Source organism: Oncorhynchus nerka, linkage group LG10, assembly GCF_034236695.1.
Source record: "Oncorhynchus nerka isolate Pitt River linkage group LG10, Oner_Uvic_2.0, whole genome shotgun sequence".
NCBI classification, from domain to species: Eukaryota; Metazoa; Chordata; class Actinopteri; order Salmoniformes; family Salmonidae; genus Oncorhynchus; species Oncorhynchus nerka.
The window spans coordinates 69,237,667-69,261,666 of NC_088405.1; the positions used below are offsets into that span (position 1 = coordinate 69,237,667).

At 44.7% G+C, this 24,000-nt stretch overlaps 1 protein-coding gene across 5 annotated transcripts in view; it reads left to right on the forward strand.

Annotated features, from left to right (window-relative positions):
* LOC115135917 (active breakpoint cluster region-related protein) overlaps nt 1-24,000 on the forward strand; it is a 259,552-nt gene that overhangs the window by 122,727 nt on the left and 112,825 nt on the right. For 3 of the 5 annotated variants that reach the window (XM_029671122.2, XM_029671123.2, XM_029671126.2), the window contains exons 3-8: nt 8,235-8,333; nt 10,574-10,759; nt 16,409-16,516; nt 16,890-16,950; nt 19,701-19,799; nt 22,201-22,253. In XM_029671122.2, coding sequence (XP_029526982.2) covers nt 8,235-8,333; nt 10,574-10,759; nt 16,409-16,516; nt 16,890-16,950; nt 19,701-19,799; nt 22,201-22,253 — 606 coding nt within the window. The remainder of the gene's footprint in view (nt 1-8,234; nt 8,334-10,573; nt 10,760-16,408; nt 16,517-16,889; nt 16,951-19,700; nt 19,800-22,200; nt 22,254-24,000) is intronic. The other 2 variants (XM_029671124.2, XM_029671125.2) reach the window with 1 other exon arrangement.

The window sequence follows — 24,000 nt, forward strand, 5'->3', positions numbered from 1 at the left end:
ACATGGCTTATTGGCTAACATTTGTAATATTGGTTTGCATTGTCAGAACTGAGCCCTTTGAAAACACAAAAGCAACTGTAACTGACATTGTTCTCTCTGGGTGGGCGTGGTTTTGAAAGGCTCCCCTGGTCTGTGTTTTAAGGAGGACAACAGACAGGGTGAGCTCCCCTGGTCTGTGTTTTAAGGAGGACAACAGACAGGGTGAGCTCCACTGGTCTGTGTTTTAAGGAGGACAACAGACAGGGTGAGCTCCCCTGGTCTGTGTTTTAAGGAGGACAACAGACAGGGTGAGCTCCCCTGGTCTGTGTTTTAAGGAGGACAACAGACAGGGTGAGCTCATGGTCCTACTTTAAGAAGGCGTGTCTCATCCTGCCCAGCTCCTTGTTCACACACTCCCTCTCATTCTCTCTTTCAACCTCCTCCCTCACGGTCTTTCAGGGCCAAAACAAACACCTCCACTTGGACTCGACTAACCTATGCCTGCCAGTGCCCATGACTCATTGTGGGAGGCGAGGGCACAAGAAAAATGGCCTCTCTTGTACAAATACAAACAGTAATGCAAGCTACAGACACAGTTCAGACACACCAAGTACAGCCTTTTCCCTTCAAGACTTGAGTCCTTTCCATCCTCTGAAACAGGCCGCACTCAGTGTTTCTGCACATGGCTGTAAGCTGACTGCCAATGTGTTTACTATCAGAGTTGAGCAGCAGAGTTAACCATATTCCTCCACCATGCCCTGCCATCACCATTTTCACATACTGTATGTAGTATTATGTATGACTGACATCTCTCTCTCTCTCTCTCTCTCTCTCTCTCCTGTCTCTCCTCTCTCTCTCTCCTGTCTCTCCTCTCTCTCTCTCTCTCTCTCTCTCTCCTGTCTCTCTCTCTCTCTCTCTCTCTCTCTCCTGTCTCTCTCTCCTGTCTCTCTCTCCTGTGTCTCGCTCTCTCCTGTCTCTCTCTCCTGTGTCTCTCTCCTGTCTCTCTCTCCTGTCTCTCTCTCCTGTCTCTCTCTCTCTCTCTCTCTCGTCTCTCTCTCTCTCTCTCTCTCTCCTGTCTCTCTCTCCTGTCTCTCTCTCTTTCTCCTGTCTCTCTCTCTCCTGTCTCTCTCTCCTCTCTCTCTCTCTCTCTCTCTCTCTCTCTCTCTCTCTCTCTCTCAATTCAAGGGGCTTTATTGGCATGGGAAACACGTGTTAACATTGCCAAAGCAAGTGAGGTAGATAATATACAAAAGTGAAATAAACAATGAAAATTAACAGTAAACATTACACATACAGAAATGTCAAAACAATAAAGACATTACAAATGTCATATATATATATATATATATATATATATATATATATATATATATATATATATATATATATATATATACAGTGTTGTAACAATGTACAAATGGTTAAAGAACACAAGGGAAAATAAATAAGCATAAATATGGGTTGTATTTACAATGGTGTTTGTTCTTCACTGGTTGCCCTTTTCTTGTGGCAACAGGTCACAAATCTTGCTGCTGTGATGGCACACTGTGGAATTTCACCCAGTAGATATGAGAGTTTATCAAAATTGGATTTGTTTTCGAATTCTTTGTGGATCTGTGTAATCTGAGGGAAATATGTATCTCTCTCTCTCTCTCCTGTCTCTCTCTCTCTCCTGTCTCTCTCTCTCTCTCCTGTCTCTCTCTCTCTCTCTCTCTCTCTCTCTCTCTCTCTCTCTCAATTCAAGGGGCTTTATTGGCATGGGAAACACGTGTTAACATTGCCAAAGCAAGTGAGGTAGATAATATACAAAAGTGAAATAAACAATGAAAATTAACAGTAAACATTACACATACAGAAATGTCAAAACAATAAAGACATTACAAATGTCATATATATATATATATATATATATATACAGTGTTGTAACAATGTACAAATGGTTAAAGAACACAAGGGAAAATAAATAAGCATAAATATGGGTTGTATTTACAATGGTGTTTGTTCTTCACTGGTTGCCCTTTTCTTGTGGCAACAGGTCACAAATCTTGCTGCTGTGATGGCACACTGTGGAATTTCACCCAGTAGATATGAGAGTTTATCAAAATTGGATTCGTTTTCGAATTCTTTGTGGATCTGTGTAATCTGAGGGAAATATGTATCTCTAATATGGTCATACGTTGGACAGGAGGTTAGGAAGTGCAGCTCAGTTTCCACCTCATTTTGTGGGCAGTGTGCACATAGCCTGTCTTCTCTTGAGAGCCATGTCTGTCTACGGCTGCCTTTCTCAATAGCAAGGCTATGCTCACTAAGTCTGTACATAGTCAAAGCTTTCCTTAAGTTTGGGTCAGTCACAGTGGACAGGTATTCTGCCACTGTGTACTCTTTGTTTCGGGCCAAATAGCATTCTAGTTTGCTCTGTTTTTTTAGTTAATTCTTTCCAATGTGTCAAGTAATTATCTTTTTGTTTTCTCATGATTTGGTTGTGTCTAATTGTGCTGCTGTCATGGGACTCTGTGGGGTGTGTTTGTGAACAGAGCCCCAGGACCAGCTTGCTTAGGGGACTCTTCTCCAGGTTCATCTCTCTGTAGGTGATGGCTTTGTTATGGAAGGTTTGGGAATTGCTTCCTTTTTGGTGGTTGTAGAATTTAACAGCTCTTTTCTGGATTTGGATAATTAGTGGGTATCGGCCTAATTCTGCTCTGCATGCATTATTTGGTGTTTTACGTTGTACACGGAGGATATTTTTGCAGAATTCTGTATGCAGAGTCTCAATTTGGTGTTTGTCCCATTTTGTGAAGTCTTAGATGGTGAGCGGACCCCAGACCTCACACCCGTAAAGGGCAATGGGCTCTATGACTGATTCAAGTATTTTTTGCCAGATCCTAATTGGTATGTTGAAATTTATGTTCCTTTTGATGGCATAGAATGCCCTTCTTGCCTTGTCTCTCAGATCGTTCACAGCTTTGTGGAAGTTACCTGTGGCCCTCATGTTTAGGCCAAGGTATGTATAGTTTTTTGTGTGCTCTGGGGCAACAGTGTCTAGATGGAATTTGTATTTGTGGTCCTGGTGACTAGACCTTTTTTGGAACACCATTATTTTGGTCTTACTGAGATTTACTGTCAGGGCCCAGGTCTGACAGAATCTGTGCATAAGATGTAGGTGCTGCTGTAGGCCGTCCTTGGTTGGTGACAGAAGCACCAGATCATCAGCAAACAGCAGACATTTGACTTCGGATTCTAGTAGGGTGAGGCCGGGTGCTGCAGACTTTTCTAGTGCCCGCGCCAATTCGTTGATATATATGTTGAAGAGGGTGGGGCTTAAGCTGCATCCCTGTCTCACCCCACGACCCTGTGTGAAGAAATTTGTGTGTTTTTTGCCAATTTGAACCGCACACTTGTTGTTTGTGTACATGGATTTTATAATGTCGTATGTTTTACCCCCAACACCACTTTGCATCAGTTTGTATAGCAGACCCTCATGCCAAATTGAGTCGAAGGCTTTTTTGAAATCAACAAAGCATGAGAAGACTTTGCCTTTGTTTTGGTTTGTTTGGTTGTCAATTAGGGTGTGCAGGGTGAATACATGGTCTGTTGTATGGTAATTTGGTAAAAAGCCAATTTGACATTTGCTCAGTACATTGTTTTCATTGAGGAAATGTACGAGTCTGCTGTTAATGGTTACTGTTGACGCATATTCCACGGTAGTTATTGGGGTCAAATTTGTTTCCACTTTTGTGTATTGGGGTGATCAGTCCTTGGTTCCAAATATTGGGGAAGATGCCAGAGCTAAGGATGATGTTAAAAAGTTTTAGTATAGCCAATTGGAATTTGTTGTCTGTATATTTGATCATTTCATTGAGGATACCATCAACACCACATGCCTTTTTGGGTTGGAGGGTTATTTATTTTGTCCTGTAACTCATTCAATGTAATTGGAGAATCCAGTGGGTTCTGGTAGTCTTTAATAGTTGATTCTAAGATCTGTATTTGATCATGTATATATTTTTGCTCTTTATTCTTTGTTATAGAGCCAAAAAGATTGGAGAAGTGGTTTACCCATACATCTCCATTTTGGATAGATAATTCTTGTTGTTGTTGTTTGTTTAGTGTTTACCAATTTTCCCAGAAGTGGTTAGAGTCTATGGATTCTTCAATTACATTGAGCTGATTTCTGACATGCTGTTCCTTCTTTTTCCGTAGTGTACTTCTGTATTGTTTTAGTGATTCACCATAGTGAAGGCATAGACTCAGGTTTTCCTGGTCTCTATGTTTTTGGTTGGACAGGTTTCTCAATTTCTTTCTTAGATTTTTGCATTCTTCATCAAACCATTTGTCATTGTTGTTAGTTTTCTTCAGTTTTCTATTTGAGATTTTTTAGATTTGATAGGGAAGCTGAGAGGTCAAATATACTGTTGAGATTTTCTACTGCCAAGTTTACACCTTCAGTGGAACGTTTTAACCAGGAAATTGTCTAAAAGGGATTGAATTTGTTGTTGCCTAATTGTTTTTTGGTAGGTTTCCAAACTGCATTCCTTCCATCTATAGCATTTCTTAATGTTCCTTTGGCTTTGATGCCTCATGATTGAGTATTGCTCTGTTTAAGTAGACTGTGATTTTGCTGTGGTCTGATAGGGGTGTCAGTGGGCTGACTGTGAACGCTCTGAGAGACTCTGGGTTGAGGTCAGTGATAAAGTAGTCTACAGTACTACTGCCAAGAGATGAGCTATATGTGTACCTACCATAGGAGTCCCTACCATAGGAGTCCCCTCGAAGCCTACCATTGACTATGTACATACCTGTCGCTCTGTACCATCACTCATTCATATATCTTTATGTACATGTTCTTTATCCCTTTACACTTATGTGTATAAGGTAGTAGTTTTGGAATTGTTAGCTAGATTACTCGTTGGTTATTACTGCATTGTCGGAACTAGAAGCATAAGCATTTTAACATGCGAGTGTAGCGTGTATGTGACAAATAAAATTTGATTTGATGATACATTTTTTTCCCGAGCGTGCGACAGAGCTGCAGGAGTTGTGACCCGTTTTTGTTGGTTATGTTGTCATAGTTGTGCCTAGGGGGGCATATGTGGGAGGGAATGCTGTCACCTTCAGGCAGGTGTTTGTCCCCCTGTGTGCTGAGGGTGTCAGGTTCTTGTCCGGTTCTGGCATTTAGGTCGCCACAGACTAGTACATGTCCCTGCGCCTGGAAATGATTGATTTCCCCCTCCAGGATGGAGAAGCTGTCTTCATTAAAGTATGGGGATTCTAGTGGGGGGATATAGGTAGCACACAGGAGGACATTTTTCTCTGTTAGGATAATTTCCTTTTGAATTTCTAGCCAAAGGTAGAATGTTCCTGTTTTGATTAATTTAATGGAGTGAGTTAGGTCTGCTCTATACCAAATTAGCATACCCCCTGAGTCCCTTCCCTGTTTCACACCTGGTAGTTAGGTGGATGGGACTACCAGCTCTCTGTAACCTAGAGGGCAACCAGTGGGTCCGTCTCCTCTATACCAGGTTTCTTGCAGGATGACAATGTCTGTATTACCGATTTCTTTGGTGAAGTCCGGGTTCCTGCTCTTTAGGCCAAAGGCAGATGACCTCAGGCCTTGGATATTCCAGGATGATATAGTGAAGGCTTTTGTTCCATAGAGTGTCCAATGTTGTTGGTCGTGGTTTGGCCTCGGGCCAGTAAGTGTGAGCAGAGCCTGCTGAGCATCTGGTACATGCCATTGGCTTGGGCGAGTGTGAGAGTGGGGGTTGACACTGTTTGCCCGCTCACTACCTGGGCGTATGTGTGGCTTCCATGTTGAGGCCCTCTTTGTGGGGGTGGGGTGCATGGGGTGGGTAGGAGTGGTATAGGTCTGATCTGAGGGTGCCTAAATGGGGTGTGGGCATGGTTGACGTGGGGGGTGTTGATAGGTTGGGGTGGGGGTGTGGATGTGTCTGGGGGTGCTGTGGTCTGGATGTAATTCCTCTTGGCGTGGGTCCTCTATGTTTAGGTCCGGGGGGGGGGGGGTCCTGCAGGTCTGGGAGGGTGTCTCGCTGGTCTGGGTGGGGTGTCTATTGATCTGTTGCTCCTGTGTGAAGTGTTGGGGTTACGTTTGAGAGTGATGTCCTTTAGGGTTCGGGCAAAGGTGGGCACTGCTGCCTTGTAGAGGTGGACCTGGTCATAGAGGCTGTTCAAGTCCAGGGTGGAGTGGTGGGCCAGGAAAACATTTGTTTTTGAGGCACAGTCACGGGAAATACTTGCGTTTACCCGCTGTATTGTGGCAGGGTGGAAGTCTTTTCGTGGTAGCAGGGTGGAGATAACCACTTGTGCGTTGGAAAGTAGAAGAAGCCTTTTCAATCACTCCCTTCAGTGCTGTGGCCACCCTTTCCTGCTGTGCTCTCAGGTCGTTTGTTCCTGTGTGTATTATTATGTGGCTAGGTGAGCCTAGTTGGTCCTCAGACAGAATGTCGAGGGCGCGCTGGGTGTTTGGACACCAGAGTTTAGACACACTGTGTTTGGGAAAAAAGTTTTTTTTCTTCTATATATTTCCCATTTGAGTCCATAAGTAGTACAATCTGTGTCTTGTGTTTGTCTTCAGTGGGTGTGGGGGGGTTGTTGGAAGGGCTATCAGGGTGGCTTACAGGGGGGGTGCTCAGAGGGGGTGAGAGCCGCTGGGCTTGGGGTTCTTCATTTGTCTGTTCTGCTGTGATGTCGACTCTATGGTCAGGGTCTGGTGTGGACTGTTCTGCTGTGGTGTTGAGACTTTTGTCAGGTGCTGAGGTGGGCTGTTCTGCTGGCTTCTCTGTGGGGGTGGCCACCTCTCTAGTGGGTTGTTCTCTGTCACACGCCGTCCACCTCAACCTCTCCTCCGTCCCCCTCACCCTCTCCTCCATCCCTCTCAACCTCTCCTCCATCCCCCTCAACCTCTCCTCCACCAGCAGTCTGATCCTCTCCTCTAGTGCTCTGTTCTTCTCCTGAACCTGCTCTTTCTCCTGTTGAAGTTGTCTCACCACTGTCCAGAGTGCAGATATGTCTCTCTCCACCTCCAGCATTCCGGGTCTGGTTAAGGGGGTGTTGTTGTGCTGGACTGATGTCTGGGTCTGTGCTGACTGATGTGTAATCACCTGCTGTTCCAGCTCCACCTGCCTTACCTCCAGCTGGGTGAATTTGTCCTTCATTTCAATGAGGGAGTAGTAATCTGTGCTGGGAGGTTGACTCTCCGCTGGGGCTTGCTCGTCTGTGGGGTTACATAATGAAGAGGTCTGGTCTGACCCGCTCAGGGTGGGGGTATCTTTATCAAGGGAGAGCTTCTCCTGCTGGGCTAATTCTTTAATTTGGTGAAAGTCCAGCTGAAACTGTTTGGGGTTACCCTGTACAAGTACTGTTCCGGACTTATAGAGGTTTATATTAGCTGACTCAGAGTCCTCGTTGTCAAGTATTCTGAGTTTCCACCCCTCGTTAACCCCCCCTCTCTTAACAAAGGGGTAGTGTGCTAATATAGCACTGTGCCATGCCAGGGGATGGTTTGTGTGGAAGATAAGGTTGCTGATGTTCCCATTTTTGTAATAGTCAGCAAAAAGTGTCTCTTGATTTTCCAAAAGGAGCTTCATTTTGTAATCTTTTCTTGCTTTATCATTCTTTACATGCACAGGGTACTCTATTTTAATTACCTCTGAACAGCTGGAGGGAGCTTCTAAGGCCTCTCCATTTGGTTGGGGTAGACTGTGTGACTCTCCTGCCATTGTTGGGCGAATGGGCTTTGACACCTCTCACTTAACACGTCAGTGCTAGTTGAAGCTGTATCAAGCTTGGCAGAATTATGTTAGAATTCAGTCCTTATAAAGTAATGTTGTGTATTTTTCTTCTTGGCTTTTGGAAATAAAATATAGTTTCAGACTAAACATTACTCACTCAGTTCCAGGTTGGATGGTGTTTTCAGGTTTCTGTTGTTTTCCAGAGAATTTGCTGTATAGAGTAATAATCCTTGGTAGTTCCGTAATTCCGTCCAAAATCAGGTTGCAGGTTTTAAGTTTTGATTTGAAGTAGGGGTTATGTTGTAGAGGGTAGAATCCAGTATGTGTTCCTGACAAAAAATCCAAGTTTATCTAACTCCTAATCTATATTTTTTAAAGAAAATGCTGAAAAATGCAGGAGCTCATCTGATCCTGTCTCTCTCTCTCTCTCTCTCTCCTGTCTCTCTCTCTCTCTCCTGTCTCTGTCGCTCGCTCTCTCCTGTCTCTGTCTCTCCTTTTGCTCTACAGGGGGACATAGAGAAGGGTCTGGAGATGAAGAAACTGGTTCTGTCTGGCTTCCTGGCCAGTGAGGAGATCTACATCAACCAGCTGGAGGCTCTACTACTGGTGACACACACGCGCGCGCACACACACACACACACACACACACGCACACGCACATGCACGCACACACATACACCTACCTTAAGAGTGCTGTTTGTATGGGACAGTACAGGACAGCATTAGCCCCTCAGGCCAGTGGCTCCAATTAGAGCTGCATCGGAGGGTGGGTTTCCAAAAGCACTGTGTTTTCAAGAAGCCCAATACTTATCTTTGGGAGTGCTATTAGTGGTTAGGGGTCAGTCACATTTAGAACAGGACAAGGCCAAGTGTTTCCCCAGACAGAAAATTACAATGACTGTCCAACTGCAGCGTGATGCAACTGCAGCATGATGTCACATCCTGTCTCTCTCTGCAGGAATGTATGTTCAAAGTGCAGCCTTCTTACATCACATCATGAGCAACATCATGACATTAAGCACTGAACAGGGTCCAATATCCAGTTTTTCAGAATGGTTTTAAAGACCACAACCTCCTCATCCTCCAGTAGATCCTGGTTCCTCCCAGGTGTAACCTAGCGCTTATTTTCCCGCAGTGCTAGGGTTGAGGCTTATCTTCCCGCAGTGCTAGGGTTGAGGCTTATCTTCCCGCAGTGCTAGGGTTGAGGCTTATCTTCCCGCAGTGCTAGGATCGAGGCTTATCTTCCCGCAGTGCTAGGGTCGAGGCTTATCTTCCCGCAGTGCTAGGGTCGAGGCTTATCTTCCCGCAGTGCTAGGGTCGAGGCTTATCTTCCCGCAGTGCTAGGGTCGAGGCTTATCTTCCCGCAGTGCTAGGGTCGAGGCTTATCTTCCCGCAGTGCTAGGGTCGAGGCTTATCTTCCCGCAGTGCTAGGGTCGAGGCTTATCTTCCCGCAGTGCTAGGGTCGAGGCTTATCTTCCCGCAGTGCTAGGGTCGAGGCTTATCTTCCCGCAGTGCTAGGGTCGAGGCTTATCTTCCCGCAGTGCTAGGGTCGAGGCTTATCTTCCCGCAGTGCTAGGGTTGAGGCTTATCTTCCCGCAGTGCTAGGGTTGAGGCTTATCTTCCCGCAGTGCTAGGGTTGAGGCTTATCTTCCCGCAGTGCTAGGGTTGAGGCTTATCTTCCCGCAGTGCTAGGGTTGAGGCTTATCTTCCCGCAGTGCTAGGGTTGAGGCTTATCTTCCCGCAGTGCTAGGGTTGAGGCTTATCTTCCCGCAGTGCTAGGGTTGAGGCTTATCTTCCCGCAGTGCTAGAGTTGAGGCTGTTTGACATGTGTGTGTTTGTCCTGATAAAGTCTAGTGGGCCCGGACGGTCTGGGTCCGTTTCCTGGTTGTGTTTATCTGGTTTGGTCCTCCACCAGCGCTCTGCTCAGACAGACTCTGCTGTCCGTCTCAATGAAAACAAAGCCATCCGGCTTCATCCTGCCAAGGTGGTGTTACCTACCTGAACACCGCATTAGCCTGTGAATAACTAATGGTTATGTCAATGGGTCAAAACAAGTGTATTTCGGCCAAAGCATCATCATTTGTGAAGCTGATGTACTCTAAGCGTATTCATCATTTTTGAACAGTGACGTTATTGTTATGACACTGATTTTCAACCTGGATGAGTGTGACCTGACCTGGTGATGTGATTCTGTTTTGATTGGAGGGAAGAGATGGATGATCCCAGGCTTATCAAGTCCAGATAAGAATTCAGAGAGCTGTGATCTCACTGTAGTACATAAAGCTTACAGACGTTTTTTTACCAACATTTTTGGATGTTTTTTCCTGTCTGTAATCGTGGTCTGTTCAGAGCGGTTTTTCCCTCCGTGCTGGAAGGAACAGCAGTCCTGTGTTCTCTTATCTTTAGTCATGCTGCAGTGCCCTAATGTCACGAAAGGACTACACTGGACCACTGCCCAGGATAATGATTACTTATCTGTTGACCACTGCCCAGGATAATGATTACTTATCTGTTGACCACTGCCCAGGATAATGATTACTTATCTGTTGACCACTGCCCAGGATAATGATTACTTATCTGTTGACCACTGCCCAGGATAATGATTACTTATCTGTTGACCACTGCCCAGGATAATGATTATTTATCTGTTGACCACTGCCCAGGATAATGATTACTTATCTGTTGACCACTGCCCAGGATAATGATTATTTATCTGTTGACCACTGCCCAGGATAATGATTATTTATCTGTTGAAAGAGTCTGTGCTTGTTTACAGACATACACATATATTAACTCTCTTCTGTCTGTGTGTGTGTGTGTGTGTGTGTGTGTCTGTGTGTGTGCAGCCCATGCGCCCCCTGAAGGCGACAGCCACCACGTCCCAGCCGGTGCTGACCATACAGCAGGTAGAGACCATCTTCTATAAGATCCAAGACATCTTTGAGATCCACAAGGAGTTCTACGACGCCCTCCTCCCTCACATACAACAGTGGGATGAGAAGGTCGCAGTCGGACACCTCTTCAAGAAACTGGTAAGACTGGCAATCAACCTATCAATCCATCAACTCATTATCAAGCCCTTGATTTAGTGAATTAGGTGTGTTAGGCTGCGTGCAGACAGGCAGCCCAATTCTGTGATCTTTTTCACACTCACTTTTGACCAATCACATCAGATCTTTTCACGTTAGCTTTTATTCCAGATCTGATTGGTCAAAGGACCAATTAGTGAAAAAAATATCATATTTGGGGTGCCTGTTTAAATGCAGCCTTAGTAGCACTGGGTTGTAATACAAACCTGCACCCCGTGAGTCCCAAGAAGGCTTGAAGAACAGGAAGTTGAAGGACAACTTAGTCTAGTTCCAATAAATCACTGTTTTGAGTGACTATTCACCTTGTTGCAGTAAAATGAAGCACAAGTAGATATGGTGGTATCAGATATGGTGGGGGAGTATCATAGATTTGAAGTACAGATTTGCTACCTCTGTAGTCAAACAATTTCGTATAAATCGGAAATGAGCTAGGTTGAATTTGGTTATCTGAATTACCTTTTTCACATGCTTTTAAAAGAGAGGTTGGAATCAAGTATGATGCCAAGGTACTTAAAATCAGATACCACCTGGAGCATCTCCCCTGACACATAGACATCTGGCTCAGTAGCATCTGTTGCCCTCTTTGTGAAGAACATGCAAACATTTTTTTTTCACATTGAGATGCAAACATGAGTCTCTGAGCCACTGTAACCTGGACCATTACAGTAGTGAGTTCTTGTGCAGCCTGTTGTTTGCTCTTTGCATGCACATATATCACTGTATCATCTGCATACAATTGAACTTCAGACCCAGTACAGACAGAAGGCAGATCATTAATGTACAGGCTGAACAGGAGGGGCCCCACTATTGACCCTTGGGGCACGCCCACATCATAGCTAAGAGTGGACGACAGCTCATTGCTCACTCTGACACACTGAGTTCTGCCTTCAAGGTATGATTTCATCCATCTCAAGGCATCGGGGGAAAAGTTCACCTTGGACAATTATGTGATGATAATCTCATTGTTAACAGTATCAAAAGCCTTCCTTAGGTCCAGAAACACAGCCCAAAAAACGCTCCCTTTGTCCATTTTCCAGAAGAAAGCAGTTGGCCGTTTCTGTGGAGTGTTTCGCTCTGAAGCCAAACTGCATGGAGTGTAATGTAAAGGGGCTGTTGTTGAGGTGGGCAATCAGTTGTTCTGCTACACACTTTTCAACAACCTTTGACACCACAGGTAGTATACTAATGGGCCTGTAGTTACTCACGTCAGCAGGGTCGCCGATTTAAAGATGGCCGTTATTATGGCCAACTTCCATACCCTTGGAAACACCCCGAGACCAATAGATGTGTTGGTGACCTTAGTAATGGGGCCAATGAGTGACTCTTTGTAGTTTTTAAGAAAAGTAGAGTCCATCCCAAACACATCTTTGGCTTTAGAGTTCTTTAGTGAGCTAATCACCTTGTTCACCTTTGACTCAGAAACCTCCCTTATGATGAAGACAGGTTGAGCATCATTCACTAGCACGAGCCCAAGAAACCAGTGGAGGGGTTCTGTGTCAGTACCCTGACAGAGTCAATAAAGTAGGAATTGAAGGCTATTGCTATTTCGACTGCATCCTGTGTTAGATTGTCATTCACCATGATTTCTAGTCTTTTTGCAGTGTTACTATGGTCTTTCCCTGTTTAACCCAAATCAATTTAGAATTTCCATTTGCTTCACCAATTATGTTAATAAAAAAGTTTGCCTTGGCCTGTCTGATTTCCTTCATCACCTTATTTCTCAACATGGTAAACCTACGCCTGTCATGCTCTAATTTGGATCTTAGGGCTATTTTTAGAGCATAATCTTTCATAATCTTTCATCAGTTTCCAGATTTCTCCATTTAGCCAAGGAAGAGTGCTGTTTTGGCCAGGTTTGGATTTGATTTTCTTTAGGAAACCATTTATTGTCGTCTGGATTGTGGATAGAAAAACCTGACTATCAGCTTCCACGTCTGTATAGGACAAGAGACCATTCCAGTTTATTCCCTTAATTGCATTTTAAAAATAGTTTAATTCACTCTCAGGTATACTTAGTTGATCTGGCTTTCTAACAGTAGAGAGGTTAAACCTGCTCTTAGACAGCTTTCTGGCTATAAGTGTCAGATTATGATCAGACAGCCCAGTAACCATATTGAATGATTTAGTCACTCTCTCTGGTTTATTACTGAAAACCAAATCAACCTGTGTTTTAGAGCAACAAGTCACCCTGGTTGGCCCTTTAACTAGCTGTGTAAGGTCAAAGGTATTAGTGATCTGTTTGAGGGTTTTCCTACAAGACTTGTCTTCATAATTAATGTTAAAATCTCCCATTAAGGTGACTTCTTTCCCAAAATCACATTCCCTAAGCATGTCATTAAACTGATCAAAAAACACACTTTTGGTGGAAGGTGGCCTATACATTCCAATAAGGGTAAAAGACATTTGGGGAGACAGTGTAACGTTCAGCCCAATACATTCTAGTTCATTATCACATGACCACTCAATTTGTTTACATCGGATATGTGCTTTAATGTAAATCATCAGACCCCCTCCTCTTCCTTCAATCCTGTCTCTCCTGAAGACATTGTAGCCAGGCACAATCAAAGCAGCAAATGGAGAGTTTGGGAGAGATAGCAAGCTGTAGCTTTACCCTGTATAGCAAGCTGTAGCTTTACCCTGTATAGCAAGCTGTAGCTTTACCCTGTATAGCAAGCTGTGGCTTTACCCTGTATAGCAAGCTGTGGCTTTACCCTGTATAGCAAGCTGTGGCTTTACCCTGTATAGCAAGCTGTGGCTTTAACCTGTATAGCAATCTGATTTGGTTCCTCTTAGAGGGAGTTGAATTGCGTCATCCAATACCCTTCTCCAGTCGTGGGTATACTATAGGGAGTTATAACTAGAATACAGAAGTTTCATTTAGGAGTGGAACTGGCAAGTGTCTTCACTGACATTTTCAACCTCTCCCTGACCGAGGCTGTAATACCTACATGTTTCAAGCAGACCACCATAGTTCCTGGGCTCATGGAAGCGACGGTAACCTGCCTAAATGATTAGCGCCCCGTAGCACTCACATCTGTAGCCATCAAGTGCTTTGAAAGGCTGGTCATGGCTCACATCAACACCATCATGCCGGAAACCCTAGACCCACTCCAATTCTCATACCGCCCCAACAGATCCACAGATTACACAATCTCAATCGTACTCCACACTGCCCTTTCCCACCTGGACAAAAGGAACACCTATGTGAGAATGCTTTTCATTGACTACAGCTCAGCGTTCAACACCATAGTGCCCTCAAACCTCATCACTAAGCTAAGGACCCTGGGACTCAGCACCTCCTTCTGCAACTGGATCCTGGACTTCCTGAATGGCCGCCCCCAGATAGTAAAGGTGGGTAACAACACATCTGCCATGCTGATCCTTAACACTGGGGCCCCCCAGGGGTGCGTGTTTAGTCCCCTCCTGTACTCCCTGTTCACCCACGACTGCGTGGCCTAACACGACTCCAACACCATCATTAAGTTTGCTGACGTCACTACAGTGGTAGGCCTGATCATCGACAACGATGGGACAGCCTATAGGTAGGAGGTAAGAGCCCTGGCAATGTGGTGCCAGGACAACAACCTCTCCCTCAACGTGAGCAAGACAAAGGGGCTTATCATGTACTACAGGAAAAGTCGGGCCGAACACGCCCTCATTAACATCGACAGGGCTGTAGTGGAGCGGGTCCAGAGTTTCAAGTTCCCTGGTGTCCACATCACCAACAAACTATCATGGTCCAAACACACCAACTCAGTCATGAAGAGGGCACGACAACACCTTTTCCCCCTCAGGAGACTGAAAAGATTTGGCATGGGTCCCCAGATCCTCAAAGTTCTACAGCTGCACCATCGAGAGCATCCTGACCGGTTGCATCACCGCCTGGTATGGCAACTGCTCGGCATCTGACCGTAAGTCGCTACAGAGGGTAGTGCGTACAGCCCAGTACATCACTGGGGCCAAGCTTCCTGACATCCAGGACCTAAATACTAGGCAGTATCAGAGGAAGGCTCAAAACATTGTCAACGACTCCAGTCACCCAAATCATAGACTGTTCTCTCTGCTACTGCACATCAAGCGGTACCGGATCAAAAGGCTGCTTAACAGCTTCTACCCCCAAGCCATAAGACTGCTGAACAATTCATCAAATGGACTATTTATATTGACCCCCCTTTGATTTTACACTGCTGCTATGCGTTGTCCATTATCTATGCATAGTCACTTCACCCTACTGTACCTACATGTACAAATTACCTCGACTAACCTGTACCCCCGCACATTGACTCGGTACCGTTACCCCCTGTATATAGCCTCGTTATTGTTATTTTGTTCATATTTACTAAATAAAATAAAAGTTTCTTAAACCTCTTAAGTCGACCCTCTACTTTTTTGAACATTCTGTTAAAAATCGCGCAACATTTCAGCGCCCTGCTACTCATGCCAGGAATATAGTATATGCATTTGCTTAGTCTGTGTGGATAGAAAACACTCAGACGTTTATAAAACTGGTTAAATCACTGCTGTGGCTTTACCAGAACGGCATTTACATCGAAAAGCACAGGAAAAACTGATCACTGAAAATGGGAAAATATATCCATGCGCTACTTGAACCCATTGATAAAGGTGAACCACAATTAATTGACTGAGGTTGCAGTACCTACAGCTTCCACACGGTGTCTAGAGTCTTGTCATTTCCCTTCGAGTTTTTTCTTGGTCAAACACATGCAGGGCACCGTATCTCCTCAGGTCTAGGACCGGATATTTTCGTTGAGTTTCTAGCCGGACATTTTTCCAGACGGACAGCTAATGATCTTTACATCGCCTCCTGATGAATTTTATCGCTTATTAACGTTTACTAATACCTAAAGTTGCATTACAAACGTATTTCGAAGTGTTTTGTGAAAGTTTATCGTCGACTTTTTGAATTTAAAAAAATGACGTTACGTTTTGAAACGATGTTTTTTTCGTTTATCACACAGTCTACATATAACGATATCTAGGCTTTATATGGACCGATTTAATCGAAATAAAGACCCAAATAGTGTTTATGGGACATCTAGGAGTGCCAACAAAAAGATGGTGAAAGGTAATGACTGTTTTCTATTTTATTGTGCGGTTTGTGTAACGCCGAAATGCTAATTATTTTGTTTACGTCCCCTGTGGGTCTTTTGGGGTGTTACATGCTATCAGATAATAGCTTCTCATGCTTTCGCCGAAAAGCATTTTAAAAATCTGACTTGTTGCCTGGATTCACAACGAGTGTAGCTTTAATTCGATACCCTGCATGTGTATTTTAATGAACTTTTGAGTTTTAACTAATACTATTAGCATTTAGCGTAGCGCATTTGCATTTCCAGAGCTCTAGTTGGGACGCAAGCGTCCCGAGTAGAAGCAAGAGGTTAACTCTATATCTTGAACTGTATTGTTGGCTAAGTGCTTGAAAAATAAGCATCTACACTGTTGTATTCGGCACATGTGACAAATAACATTTGATTTGACTTAATATTATTTTTCATCCAGATGCCATCTTTCATTCTCCTCCTCTTCCTCTCTCCAGTGTGTTAATACTGTGTCCTCTCCTCTGTGCTCCAGGCCAGCCAGCTGGGGGTGTACAAGGCCTTTGTTGACAACTACAAGACAGCGGTGGAGACAGCAGAGAAATGCAGCCAGGCCAACACCCAGTTCCAGAAGATCTCTGAGGTAAGTGCTGGTCTCTCGCACGCGCACCAGCCGTAAATTACATCAGTTGTGAGTGCTGCAATTTGTACTCATATAGTGAGTTGTTTGTGTATATTTGTTGTGTGTGTTTGTCCAGCCCTGCAGTCTGCTGCTGCAGCTCCATTCCTCTTCATTAGTCCTCTCAGCTCAACTCTGCCTCAGTCAGGCTGTTTGTGTCTGTTTGTTTGTGAGCTTGTGTCCTGCTTCTATGCCCTATTCCTAGACTGCTAAACTCCTAGACTGCTAAACTCCTAGACTGCTAAACTCCTAGACTGCTAAACTCCTAGACTGCTAAATTCCTATATTGCTAAAACTGTAATACACCAGTAATCACAAATCATGCATTTTCTTCCAGAACCTGAAAGTAAAGGGACCCAAGGACTCTAAGGACTGTACCACAAATGTCACCATGGAGGGTAAAGAGATGCGTTCTTTAATCACTTTTTAAAAACGTTTGTGGATTTTACAGAGTAAGAAAAACACATGAATATAATAGATGTGTTCTGATCTAGATGTGTGTGTCTGAAGGTACTGAAGCTGCTATGGCTCTTTTAAAGGCCCAGTGAAGTCAATATTAGGTTTTTCCAGTGTTTTAAATAATATTGTACAACAGCTGATTAAACTAACACTGTAAAAGTGTGAAAAAAAATGTATCGGTGTTATTTTCTAATAGTTGCTGGTTGAAAATACAATCTACACAGGATGGGAGTTTTGATTTTCCATGGTGACATCACCATGCGTTGAATTGGTTAATGTATCAATAACAAAGAGATTTCCCAACCTCTCTCCGATAACAGCTAGTCTTTAGTTTGCCCCTCCCCACTCCGAGACAGTCCTAGCAAACTTCTTGCTTGATAAATAGTTTTTTGCTTAAAAGCATTTTTTTTTCTCCATTTGAATAGAAATCTATTACAGGAAGATACTCAATTGTTACCCAGAAATATTTTATATTGATATAAAACCGCTGCATTGGGCCTTTAACTTCTTCGAGCTAGGGGGCAGTGTTTGGATGAATGAGGTGCCCAAAGTAAACTGCCTGTTACTCAGGCCAAGAAGCTAGGGTATGCATTGGTAGTAGAAAACGTTCTAAAGATTCCAAAACTGTTAAAATAATGTCTGAGTATAACAGAACGGATATGGCAGGTGAAAACCCGAGGACAATCCATCCAGAATAAAAAAAAATCAGCTCACCTCTGATTACAATAGCTGGGAATGGGAATATAAAAAGGAAGTCCTCCCAGATTGCAGTTCCTAGGGCTTCCACTAGATGTCAACAGTCGTTAAAAAGAGTTTCAGGCTTGTTTTTTGAAAAATTAGCTAGACTTTGTAGTTTTTCTAAGTGGATCCCCTTTTGTCTGTAGTGTATGTAGCGCGTTCCGATTAGTGCACGTGCTTCGTTATTTATCTCCGGTAACAGTCTCTGGTATTCTTCGTCTTGAATTTGATATTTTATTTACATAATAGGGTACCTGAGGATTGATTAGGAATGTTTGACTTGTTTAGAAGAAGTTTATTGGTAACTTACGGGATTCATTTTGTATGCATTTTGAACGAGGGAAACCGGTTGATTACTGAGTCAAGCGCGCCATTGAAACATACTTTTTTGGGGATATAAAGAAAGACTTTATCGAACAAAAGGACCATTTGTTATGTAGCTGGGACCCTTGTGATTGCAACCAGATGAAGATCTTCAAAGGTAAGTGATTTATTTTATCGCTATTTCTGACTTTCTTGATGCATCTGCTTGGTTGGAAAATGTATGTGATGCTTTTGTGTGCAGGGCGCTGTCCTCAGATAATAGCATGGTGTGCTTTCGCCATAAAGCCTTTTTGAAATCTGACAAAGCGCCTGGATTAACAAGAAGTTAAGCTTTTAAATTATGTATGACACTTGTATTTTCGTGAATGTTTAATATTACGATTTCTGTAATTTGAATTTGGCGCTATGCAATTTCACAGAATGTTGGCCAGGTGGGGAGGGAGGCAGGGAGGGAGGGAGGGAGGGAGCGAGAGAGAGACGGACGCACAGAGAGACACACACGAACGCGCACACAGAGAGAGACACGCACGGACGCGCACACAGAGAGACACGCACGGACGCGCACACAGAGAGAGACGTCGCGCACAGAGCGAGACACGCACGGACGCGCACACAGAGCGAGACACGCACGGACGCGCACACAGAGCGAGACACGCACGGACGCGCACACAGAGCGAGACACGCACGGACGCGCGCACAGAGAGAGACACGCACGGACGCGCACACAGAGAGAGAGACGGACACAGAGAGAGAGACGGACACAGAGAGAGAGACGGACACAGAGAGAGAGACGGACACAGAGAGAGAGACGGACACAGAGAGAGAGAGACGGACACAGAGAGAGAGAGACGGACACAGAGAGAGAGAGACGGACACAGAGAGAGAGAGACGGACACAGAGAGAGAGAGACGGACACAGAGAGAGAGAGACGGACACAGAGAGAGAGAGACGGACACGGGGGTAGAGAGAGACGGACACGGGGAGAGAGAGAGACGGACACGGGGAGAGAGAGAGACGGACACGGGGAGAGAGAGAGACGGACACGGGGAGAGAGAGAGACGGACACGGGGAGAGAGAGAGACGGACACGGGGAGAGAGAGAGACGGACACGGGGAGAGAGAGAGACGGACACGGGGAGAGAGAGAGAGAGAGAGACGGGGAGAGAGAGACTTTACCTCCACTATCTCTCTCCATACCTCTGTCTGTCTCCCCTGTCTCTCCCCCATACTGTATCTCTCCCTCACTATTTTAGTTTTTGTACACCCCTTTGTGTACACCCCCCTCTTCTCCCCCTCTCCCTGAGTTGGCACAATGGATGAGGGGCAATGGTTGGCATTGTTCAGTTTAGCCCAGTCAGGGAGCTGGGCTGGCAGAGGCCTCTCTATCTAAGCCAAGTCTCAGTGTTGTATATCCAGGACTGCTGATTGGCTTTGACCCACATTGACACCCTGGTTACTGAGGAGGAGCTGTATGTCAGGTTGTCACAGTGACCTTGAGGGTTCCATCACAGGCACCCCACTGTGAAGCTCTATTGGTTACCTATAATCAGCATCCCTCACATCTCCATCACTCCTCTAATCAGCATCCCTCATTCCACTCCTCTTCTCTTTGAACTGTGCTTCTGCAGAGTTCCTGGCTGAGTCCTTGGAGATGAAGAGACTGAGACGAAGGCTGTTGAGTCAGTACAAAGCAGGAGCTGGGAGTTTTTTGGGGAGGGGGAGAATAAGTAAGTGAAGTGTTAGTCAGAGATCATAAGCAGCTCATTATCAAAACATAGGATGTTCAGTCAACATGTCAACAGGGGCTTGGATTTCTCTGGCTTTTTTTTAGCATATTCTCCTGTCTATATTTTTCTCCATCTTGCAATCTCTCTCTCGGTTCTCACCCAGTCTGTCACAACACATCTCTCTTTCTGTCTCCGCTGCAAAGCTTCCTGGGATATCAGCTTAGTGTCACAGATCTGGTTGGTAACGGGATTGGCTCCTGAGATGTGAGAGAAGGAGAGGAAGAAGAAAGAGACAGAGACAGGTAACAACATCTCCACCCGCTGGTCCTCAACACTGGGGCCCCACAAGGGTGCGTTCTGAGCCCTCTCCTGTACTCCCTGTTCACCCACGACTGCGTGGCCATGCACACCTCCAACTCAATCATCAAGTTTGCGGATGACACTACAGTGGTAGGCTTGATTACCAACAACGACGAGACGGCCTACAGGGAGGAGGTGTGGGCCCTTGGAGTGTGGTGTCAAGAAAATAACCTCACGCTCAACGTCAACAAAACAAAAGAGATGATTGTGGACTTCAGGAAACAGCAGAGGGAGCACCCCCCTATCCACATCGACGGGACAGTAGTGGAGAAGGTAGTACGTTTTAATTTCCTCATCGTACACATCACGGACAAACTGAATTGGTCCACCCACACAGACAGCGTCGTGAAGAAGGCGCAGCAGCGCCTCTTCAACCTCAGGAGGCTGAAGAAATACGGCTTGTCACCAAAAGCACTCACAAACTTCTACAGATGCACGATCGAGAGCATCCTGTCGGGCTGTATCACCGCCTGGTCCCGCAACTGCTCCGCACACAACCGTAAGGCTCTCCAGAGGGTAGTGAGGTCTGCACAACGCATCACCGGGGGCAAACTACCTGCCCTCCAGGACACCTACACCACCCGATGTCACAGGAAGGCCATAAAGATCATCAAACAGCCACCACTAACATTGAGTGGCTGCTGCCAACATACTGACTCAACTCCAGCCACTTTAATAATTGGAATTGATGGGAATTGATGTTAAAATGTATCACTAGCCACTTTAAACTATGCCACTTTATGTTTATATACCCTACATTACTCATCTCATATGTATATACTGTACTCGATACCATCTACTGCATCTTGCCTATGCCGTTCTGTACCATCACTCATTCATATATTTGAATGTACATATTCTTCATCCCTTTACACTTGTGTGTGTGTATAAGGTAGTAGTTGTGGAATTGTTAGGTTAGATTACTCGTTGGTTATTACTGCATTGTCGGAACTAGAAGCACAAGCGTTTCGATACACTCGCATTAACATCTGCTAACCATGTGCATGTGACAAATCAAATTTGATTTGATTTAAGAGAAGTTTAGGATAGAAATGTGATTTGGAGTGTGTTTGCAAAAAAGTTTGCGTAGTTTCCGTAGTTTCCGTAGTAGCAGAGTAAATCTGCAATGGAAGCAAACTGCTATGTAACCAATAAGGCTGCTCAGAGTGCTGCGAGGCACTGATGACAGCTTTGCACACTTGGCATTCTCTCTGCCAGCTTCATGAGGTAGTCACCTGGAATGCATTTCAATTAACAGGTGTGCCTTGTTAAAAGTTAATTTGTGGAATTTCTTTCCTTCAGTTGTGTTGTGACAAGGTAGGGGTGGTATACAGACGATAGCCCTATTTGGAGAAAGACCAAGTCCATATTATGGCAAGAACAGCTCAAGTAAGCAAAGAGAAATGACAGTCCATCTTGGAAAAGTGGCTACTTTGAAGAGTCTAAAATATATATTTGATTTGTTTTACACCTTTTTTGGTTACTACATGAATCCATATGTGTTATTTCATAGTTTTGATGTCTTCACTATTATTCTACAATGTAGAAATTAGTCAAAATAAAGAAAAACCCTGGAATGTGTGTGTGTGAGAGAGAGAGCATGAACCCGACAAGGAATGATGTAAACCCTGTTACCAAGCAGAGTCTATCATTGTGAAGTTGAGCCAAAGGGCTGCAAGTGTATGAGAGCGAGCACGATCCACTGAGTGTGTGATATATCATTTGAAGAGCGGCGTGAGACCGAGAAATGTGGACCGGGTTAGAAAGTTGATGTGGATTGAATGGGAAGGTTTCTGAACACAACCTTGTTCAGCAGGAAGTGAATAGCAGAGCTTAGAGGGAATGACATTAGTGTCTGTGTGTGTCTGTCTCTGCAAGTTAGCTGACACCTGAGATTGTGAATGATAGAATTGTCTGCCCCCTACCGCAAGAAACTTGTGCCCAGCCAAGCATGTGATAGGCTTTTTGACATGTGTTTTTCTGCATTGTCTGTGTGCGTGCCAAACCAAACTGAGTGCCCTCTTCTTGTCTTTTCCCACAGCTCTCCTGTACAAGCCGATTGACCGTGTGACCAGAAGCACACTGGTTCTTCATGTGAGTACACACACGTGGTACAGCCATGAGGGATTCCTGATCTGCCTAGAGACAAATGACAAGATTGGATTAGAGGGGACCACAACGTAGAGCTAGATTGAATAGATAGGACAAGATGGATACACATCAGGGATTAAGAGTTAGTGCTGTCACATTGTGTAGTCATGAGAAACAGTGATGGACCTGGGAGGAATTTAACTAGAAAGTCCCGAAGAGCTTAACAATGCAGCTTGGTTCTGGATCCACCTGCAAAGTCAAGCCTTCTGCTGCTGAGAGGAAGTGTTCCATTCCATTTGCCAAGCGTATACCTTTCCTCTGCATCGAAATGACATGCTGTTAGAAACAATATTCTCTCCTTTGATGGGCTTCAACCAAGTGGAAAGCGGAAGCCGCCCACAGAGCAGAGATGCCTAGACGTCTCCTCCAGTCTAGCTTCCAGTGCAGTTGATGAATAAGTTTTACATAAAGCTCGTGGAACCATGGCTAAACAAACACCAGTTGGTTTCCTACAAACAAAGGTCAGGCCAGATCATGCAAATCAGAGACACGGCCTGTGTCCCAAATGGCACCCTGTTTTCTATTTATTGCACTTTTGACCAGGGCCCATTGGGTTTGATCAGGGCCCATTGGGTTTTGACCAGGGCCCATTGGGTTTTGACCAGGGCCCATTGGGTTTTGACCAGGGCCCATAGTGCAATGTACAGTTGAAGTCGGATGTCGGGAGTCATTAAAACTCGTTTTTCAACCACTGCACAAATTTCTTGTTACCAAACTATAGTTTTTGCAAGTCGGTTAGGACATCTACTTTATGCATGACAAGTAATTTTTCCAACAATTGTTTACAGACAGATTATTTAACTTATAATTCACCTTTCACCCACAATTCCAGTGGGTCAGAAGTTTACATATACTAAATTGACTATGCCTTTAAGCAGCTTGGAACATTCCAGAAAATGATGTCATGGCTTTAGAAGCTTGTGATAGGCTAATTGACATCATTTGAGTCAATTGGAGGTGTACCTGTGGATGTATTTCAAGGCCTACCTTCCAAGCCTCTTTGCTTCACATCATGGGAAAATCCAAAAGAAAGAAATTGTAGACCTCCACAAGTCTGGTTCATACTTGGAAGCAATTTCCAAACGCCTGAAGGTATCACGTTCATCTGTGCAAACAACAGTACGCAAGTATAAACACCATGGGACCACGCAGCCGTCATACCGCTCAGGAAGGAGACGCGTTCTGTCTCCTAGAGATGAACGAACTCTGGTGCGAAAAGTGCAAATCAATCCCAGAACAACAGCAAAGGACTGTGTGAAGATGCTGGAGGAAACCGGTACAAAAGTATCTACATCCACAGTAAAACAAGTCCTATATCGACATAACCTGAAAGGCCGCTCAGCAAGGAAGAAGCCACTGCTCCAAAACTGCCATAAAAAAAGCCAGACTACGGTTTGCAACTGCACATGGGAACAAGGGGAGGCTTGCAAGTCAAAGAACACCATCCCAACCATAAAGCATGGGGGTGGTAGCATCATGTTGTGGGGGTACTTTGCTGCAGGAGGGACTGGTGCACTTCACACAATAGATGGCATCATGAAGGGGGAAAATTGTGGATATATTGAAGAAACATCTCAAGACATCAGTCAGGAAGTTCAAGCTTGGTTGCAAATGGGTCTTCCGAATGGACAATGACCCCAAGTATACTTCCAAAGTCGTGGCAAAATGGCTTAAGGACAACAAAGTCAAG